Source organism: Coffea eugenioides, chromosome 9, assembly GCF_003713205.1.
Source record: "Coffea eugenioides isolate CCC68of chromosome 9, Ceug_1.0, whole genome shotgun sequence".
Classification (NCBI taxonomy): Eukaryota; Viridiplantae; Streptophyta; class Magnoliopsida; order Gentianales; family Rubiaceae; genus Coffea; species Coffea eugenioides.
Window position 1 is genome coordinate 9,847,814 of NC_040043.1, and position 8,327 is coordinate 9,856,140.

Genomic DNA, 8,327 nt, shown 5'->3' on the forward strand with positions numbered 1-8,327 from the left:
AAAGTAGAGGTATACCTTTGTGGCTTTTATGACTTTTACCATGTGATTTCATAAAAATTAATGAACTTGTAGTTGATTTTATAACCACAAAAGTAGGTATAAATTAACTATAGGTATAGTTGGTACGCTGGCTAAAGCAAGTATCACGTATATTAGGAAATTACGCCACAATTTTGTCAAAATTTTGGTACTCATTTGGTTAGGGAGTTGCACTAGCACGAATAGGTAGGAATTCCATTATCCAAGGAGCTTTTATTTGCATTTATCTATCCATTTATAGTTTAGTTTATTTGTTTTAATTTGTTGATAGTCTAAATAATAGAGAAACTTTAGTAGTATCGGTAGTTGCTCGTCTTCCTTGAGGAATCACCCTTAATACCCTATACTCGCTCAATACTCGTATATTTGCGAAAAATTGCATGTGGGATATTTAGAAATTTATAAATGTAAAACTTGACTATGGATTGAGCTTAATTGTTATATACATACCTTGTACTCGTCAAGTTTTTGGCGCCGTTGCTGGGGAAGATTTGTGGCAATATTAGCGTGAAGAGCAACTTTATTAGTTTAGACATTTTAGTTATATTTATTGCATGCATTGTGTTTGATATTTTGTCTCAGTGTAGTCTTTTGCAAGTGTGTTGAGTCTAGTTGTTTCGTGTGTTCAGTCTTGTGAGTCTTATATGTTATAGTCTTTTATTTTTATGTTTAGTTTGTTTATATGTTTTATCATCTATTCTCCTTGACTAATCTTACTCTTCAGTTGTTTAAAAGCCATTTTTAGGACATGAGAAGGATAGATCAAATGGGCAGATAATGTTTGACAGAAAGAAGCTGGGGCTATAATCCACAGTTTCCTCAATGTGCAATGTATAATGGTGGCAATCAAGGAAGAGTTGCAGGTAAGTCTTTTGATGATGGCCTGAGGAGTTTGAATGCAAAATTTAACTATATCATGCTAAATGCTAAATTGGACAATTGATGCATTTGATTGAATTATATAGGAGTGTTGATGCTTTGAATTCCAATCATGTGGTTTGTGACTTGTGTGGAGGCCGCCATTCTAATTATCAATGTATACAAGTACAACATGTGGATCATTGTGATGAATTTGGGCATTACAATTCTTATTTTGATCAATATGGCCATAATTGTGGTAATTCTTTAAACTATGATTGTGATAATCAAGGTGCTTACAATAATTCTCCATATTTTTATGATTACCAACCCGAATTTGTCTATTATGAGTCTAATGGACTCAACATGAGAAGGATAGATCAAATGGGCAAACAATGTTTGAGAGAAAGAAGTTGGGGCTATAATCCACAGTTTCCTCAATGTGCAATGTATAATTGTGGCAATCAAGGAAGAGTTGCAGGTAAGTCTTTTGATGATGGCCTGAGGAGTTTGAATGCAAAATTTAACTATATCATGCTAAATGCTAAATTGGACAATTGATGCATTGGGCATTACAATTCTTATTTTGATCAATATGGCCATAATTGTGGTAATTCTTCAAACTATGGTTGTGATAATCAAGGTGTTTATAATCATTCTCCATATTTTTATGATTACCAACCCGAATTTGTCCATTATGAGTCTAAACCATCTTGGGAGTTAGTTATTGAAAGGTTAGCTAATGTACCTTTATCTTGGGAGTTAGCCATAGAAGAGAAAAAGAATGAATGGGAGCTTGCCATAGAAGAGTGAATATAGATATAGAAAGGCTAACTATTGCAATTTTCAATCGTTTTGATAGGGTGGAAGGAAGAATAGAGGAATTAGTTTCACATTTTGAAAGAATACTTTACCAATTGCATGATTTGTATGAAGTTATTTCAAATATGACATGCAAATTGACCCTATTGTGAATGGAAATGTTGTATGTGAAAGTGGATTGTATTTTGATGAAAATGATGAACTTAATTTGTGTTTCAATGAGGAAATGTCGATTTCACATGATCATATTTTTAGAATTAACTTTGAACCTCAAGAGATAAGCATTAACGGCTCACATTTAACCCCTCTTGAGGAGTGTGTTGAAAGTATAGGTTCTAAGGACATTATTGCCCAAGAAAGCCATACGGAGGATCCTTTAATAAGCTCTTGAATGTTGCTAATGCAAGGTAATATCTATGAAACACTTCAGATTGGTAAGCCAACTCCAAATCTCAAATCATATGGTTAAAAGGCTCATGAGGTGGAGCCACCCTTTGTAGATTCACCACGACCTGAGTTGGTGGACTACTCTTTGATAAAACCTTCTTGATAAGGAGGGAATAAAGTCGAGTTTAACAACTTCAACCAAGCGCCTGTTGAGAGGCAACCCAACGATTTAGTGTTTTTCTTGTGTTATATGTGTTTTTCATATTTATATAGTGTAATTTGTGTCTTATGTATTTTGTAGGTCACAACATCCACAAGGTCTTGAAAATGGTCAAAATTGCACTTTTCCTCTTGGACAAGGCATAAAGGGAGTTTTCATGTTTATAGTTGCAATTTAGGCATTGCATGCATTTTAAACATTTGATATTAATTCTAGTTTAAAATGCATGTATATGTGTGTTTTTAGCTCAAAGTATGGGGAATGAAGTGTGTTTGCATTATTAAGTGTTAAAATGATCTTGTTCAAATAAGAGGAAGTTGATTTGGAGGATATTTTTTTTCTAAGTATTGAACAAAAAAATCAATTTCGAGCCACTGACTACAATCTCTTAGAGAAACCCTCCAGGAATTTGAACCAGGGATTCACCAAGGCAACAAAAAATTTTCTCCAAACATACTGCCTACAATCCGCGGGACAAACCACCGCGAATCCGTGCGCGGTTTCTTGTTGGGCAATGATTTTAAGAAACAAAAATGGCTTTTTCCGTTCATTTTCTTTTTCTTCTTCTTCTTCTTTGAACCAACTTCAAACTCACAAACCTACTTCTTCAAATCTCCAAATTTCACCTTTTAAACCCCTCAATATCCCCACTAAATCACTCAAAACCATCTTGTGACCAACATTCAAGCATAAAAAATCATCAAAAACATCAACTTTGGAGGATTTGAGTCAAGAATATTAGGGTTCTAGAACTTCATTTCTTTCAATTGGGAGTTGCTTGGGGCTAAATTTTTAGGGATTCTTGCATAATTTGGCTTGCATTTCATCACTCTACAAGTCCCAAGTAAGTTTCTTGACTTTATTTGGCTCATTTAAATTTCACCATAGTTGAATTTTCTTGAAATTTTGGATGAATTTCTTGGTGAATTTTGTTGTTGTTTTGATGTTTAGTTGAGCTCATTTAACTTCTATAAGCATGTTCATTTGCCTATTGTGGTTGAAATTGGTGTAATGTGAGGAATTAAGCAAAATACCATTTCTTGAATTCTTTGATAAATAGGCAATTTTCATGAGAAATTTGTTTAGTTTTATTATGCTTATTGTTGGCCTTATATAGCATTTTTTAGGACGTATAAGTGCTTATTTTTCAATATATGAAGCTAATTGTGAATTGCTAATTTGAGGTATCATGGTAAATGCAAATTCTAGAATAATTTCAGAGCTCATGAATTTGTCTTGATTATGATGTTTTGAGGATATAATGTATATTATTGGAGTTATTCATGCCATTTGGTGATGATTTTCTTTTGGGGAATGTGTTTCTCTTAAATTTTTGGAATTTTCTTGGCAATATTGAATTGATGTTTTATAGTTTATATTCTTCAACTAAGGTTGCTATGAAATCAATGCAGATATCAAGGAGAAGAGAAGCATCATTGCCAATATCATCAATATAACATTGCCAACATTGTGGGGTATACGTGTATATTCCCCGAATTTGGGGACTATATCATCAGATAATAAAGTTTACATCTTAAACTTTGTCCTATGTATCAATTTATTGAGCTTTATATTGGTCCCCCCTCCCCCCCCCCTCTCCCCGCTATCTCCAATATGGTCAGATTTAGCTGTTGATCTCCCAAAAAAAAAGGAGAAAGGATACATGTGCAAAAGTTAGATTTCAAATTCAAATTTTACATAGTTGTCACACTCTTAGTGTAGAAAAGATTAATCCTTCAATTTATAGTATAACACAATATTAATGAATTTGATATCTATTTCAAAATACATAGTTGTTTTATTTTTTTCCCTTAAAACTGAATTAAAGTAAATTAATATCCTCAACATTTCTTTTTCTTTTCCTTACTAGATTTTCCAAATGAGGGGCATAAATTTCAGCACCCAAGACTTTATCATCTGTAGATGACGCTAATTTTTACTACAACAAGTTGAAAAACAACAACGCTAATTTTTACTACAACAAGTTGAAAACAACAACGAAGAGCATAATTAGACAGAGACAAGACACTGAAAAACTACAACAATAGTGAAAGGTGAAATTATAAATAATATTAAAATAAAAATGTGGTATATATTCATAAGCCAACCATAGGAAGTGAATTATAAAAATGGTTGAAACATCTGGTAACTATAGGGTCATTATGTCAAAGGTTATAGGAATGATCTTAGAAATAAAGGAAATATTGTCGTAATAATTCACACTAAAAAAGATTTGATTAATTTTTTATACATTAACAGTATATATACCATCGCCTTTGGATATATGACAACTTATCTATATTTAAATTTAAAATTCAAATTTTGCTCATGTATCATATGTCCAACCGTGATAATGTATACATTGTCAGTGTATATAAGATTTACTCAAAATGATTCGTCTAAGTTATACTACTACTAATAAGTTCATGACAATGATTAATTAATCTTTGCAAACACTAGTGTTATTTATAGTCAGAAATTTCACCATGACAATGTTCTTACAAGAGGGGATCATGTGTAAATCTTTAATTACGGTATAAATAATATTATATGAACACCAAATCATTGATGACAATAATGATGATTTGTTTATCCAATCTTGATTCTACTCTCAATTTGTCTCTTATAATTATTTGTTTACATCAATTAACCTTAATCGGTAGCAAAGGGACATACTTTAGAGTGGAGCTTTCTAGATTAGATGGAATGAAAAGAAAAGTCGAAGTTTATTTATTATTCCTCGTCTATAAATAACTATTCAAATTTTTATGCCTAATACACCGTAAATAGTTCCAACGGTCAAATATTAACACGGTTTTCCATGAATTTTAGATAGTTTTAGGAATTGATTTTACGTTGTACTGTGAATAATATAACAAACGATAAAGGAATCAATTTCTTACTTTCTATTGTTTGCAATAGCTTTAATCCTATTGGTAAATTCAATGTTAATGATCACGGCATATTCCGTTGATGAATTTGGATTTAATAGAGGAATTGAAAAGAATGAATTTATGGGCTGCTTGGTTTCGTGGGTTTTGGTCTAGGAAATGATGATAATTCCAATACTTAGTACTTGGTAGATTGTAATGGGAATTGAAACATTGGAATCATATCCAAAAATTTGGTAATTCATTATTCCTGACTAAAGATGCGTTTGATAAAACTGAAATTTGAAATTTGAAATTTGAAATCATTAAGTTATTGAATTATTAAGTATTAAATCTAATACATTTGAATGTATATAACATTCTGTGATAAGTAAATAGTTTATCACTTATTTTTAGGAGCAAGTTTTGCCTAAAAAATTCAGTGCCACTTATTTAATTTAGATGTTCAATTTTTTTTTTATTATCAAACGTGTCTGAACATGTTAAAATCTGAATCCATTAAATTTAAATATTGAATTGAATTATCAAACATGATCTAAATTGGGGGGAGGGGGGAATAATTCAAAACCCTCAACTTATTTCCAACAGTGAACAAATAAAAGAAAAAAAAATTATTTTGTTAAATTACTCATGAAGGGCTTTAACTGGATTGCATTGCATGGTGTTTCTAACAGGATCAATGAAGGACGGAATTTGCCTTTTTCTTTTGGAAATTTTTTTTTGGAACGTTTGAAAGTTCCAGTTGCAATTCTTTGAGAAAAGGAAAAACAAAAGATAAACAGCCAGATCTTTTATTGATTAGTCATGAGTTTTGTTGGTAATTGCTAGACAAAGAACAAAAAAAAGATTTGGATTGTTAGTGGTTTGGTGGTGGTCCAATGGTGGTCATGATTATTAGTCCAGCAAATACAACAATAATTTAAACAATAAAAATTTATTTTGATACCATTCCAATTATATTTATACCAAGTAATAATACAAGGAGTTCAAACCCATATTGCTATTTTATATATTATTCCATTTCGAATTCCAATTTATAGGAATGTAAACGAGTCTGATTAAGCTGAGCACTTGTATTCAACATTGTTTCATTATTTTAACGAGTTTGAAGTTTTGTTCAAACTTGACTTGTTTATTCACCAAATCGAGTTTGAACTAACTTTTTATCGAATTTAAATGTTATCGAATGTAAAATATTGTTTAACCTTACCTTGACTAGTTATTGAAACAAACTCGAACTCTTATCAAATTGAGTTCAATTCGAACATCGAATAATTTAATTCGTCTTTCACCCCTACCAATTCCAAAGAATGAAATGCATGGATTTGAAATGCACATAATTCCAAATACTTTGTTTGGTTAAAAACCTACTCATGGTAAAAAACAGTTGGGGACAGAAACTGAATAAGTGAAAAACTCGAGGATTAAAACAACTTTTTCAATTTTGCTTCCTTCTTCCCATGAGACCATCGACGCCATCTAATTGATCTTTCTCAAACACGAAAGCCATATCAGTTTGAATTCCTCAAATGACACCCAGAAACTAGTCACTGTCTTCATTCATAGTCAGCTTTGCTGGCAACCACCAAATCTGGGACGGCGGTTCCCGCCCGGTGATAGGAGACATTGGTACCGGCGGCAGGGGGAGGCAATACTGCGGGCCAGTTTTCAATATCTATAGAAATGTGATTAGATAAGGGGAGAAATAGGGAGGTTTGATGGAATGGATTTGAAATGAGTAGAGTGAAATTGAAATTCATCGATTTCAACACTTGAAATTTCTCCTGTGGCTTGAAAGATTTCAAATTCTCAACCAAATCTCTTCACGTGTTCGGATAAATTGTGAGAGATTTGGATTTGAAAATTCAGCAATGGCAGCAGGTGTTGCATTAGCGAATCTAAACCCAATTGGTGACAAAATCTCAGCCACAAATTGCTATCAGATCCCATCTTGGGTTTCTCTAAAACCCAGCATTGCCCCACTCCAACATCAATATAGCCCCGCCCAAATTGAACTGTGTTTCTTCAGAATTCTGTTATCGGAATGTATTTCGAGTGCGGGAGCATTTGGGATGCTCAGAAATTGTTTGACGATTGCCGGAAAAAAGTCCAGGAAGCTGGGAGACCGTCATATCTGCTTATGCTGATAAGGGTTGGATAGGAAAAGCACTAGAAATATTTTCGAGAATGATGGGCGCAGGAATAAATGCTGGACCTTCAATTTACATATACCTTTTCAGAGCTTTGTCAGATTTAGAGCTTGGGAAGCAGATACGCTGTCTTGTGGTAAAGTCAGGCTTTGATGAAAATATGTCCATGAACACTGCTTTGCTTTCTGCAATATGTATGTAAAATGTGGGTGTTTAGAGAGTGCCCAATGGGCTTTTGATAAGATGGTCGAAAAGAATGTGGTGACGTAGACTGGATTGATAGTGGGATTTACTCAGGCTGAGAGGCAACATGATGCCCTGAGACATTTTGATATGATGCTGAGGGAAGACGTTGAGTTGGATGAGTTAGTGTTCTCAATCATTCTCAAGGCGTGTGCTGGATTGGTGGATGTTGGCATGGGGCAGCAAGTCCATGGTTTGGTTGTGAAACTTGGGTTGGAAAGTGAGGTTTCAGTGGGTACCCCTCTTGTGGATTTTTATGTCAAGTGTGCAAATTTGGATTGTGCCATTCAAGCATTCGAGAAGATATCTGAACCAAATGATGTTACGGGGAGTGCCATGATTACTGGCTATTCCCAAGGAGGTGAATTCGGGAAGTGCTTTAGAGTCTTTAGGTCTTTGAGGAGTCAAGCTGGTGCTTTGAACGAATACATATACACTAGCATCTTTCAGGCATGCGCTGCACTTGCAGACTTGAATCTTCGAACTCAAGCTCATAGAGATGCAATTAAACGAGGTCTGATTTCCTATCTTCACGGTAAAAGCACAATTATTTCCATGTATGCAAAATGTGGTCAACTGGATTGTGCATTTAGGGTATTTGAATCAATCAGTGATCCCGATACCGTGGCCTGGACTTCTATGATTGCTGCTTGTGCTTATCATGGCAATGCTCCCGAAGCTCTAATCATTTTGGGAGGATGCAGGCTTCTGCCGTGA

At 33.7% G+C, this 8,327-nt stretch overlaps 1 protein-coding gene across 1 annotated transcript; it reads left to right on the forward strand.

Annotated features, from left to right (window-relative positions):
* Positions 1-868: 868 nt before the first annotated feature.
* Positions 869-8,327, forward strand: LOC113782170 (pentatricopeptide repeat-containing protein At5g13270, chloroplastic-like). The gene is made up of 5 exons (XM_027328078.1): positions 869-902; positions 1,190-1,378; positions 3,739-3,801; positions 7,331-7,561; positions 7,651-8,327. The coding sequence occupies exons 1-5, from the start codon at positions 869-871 to the stop codon at positions 8,325-8,327; spliced, it is 1,194 nt and encodes a 397-aa protein (XP_027183879.1).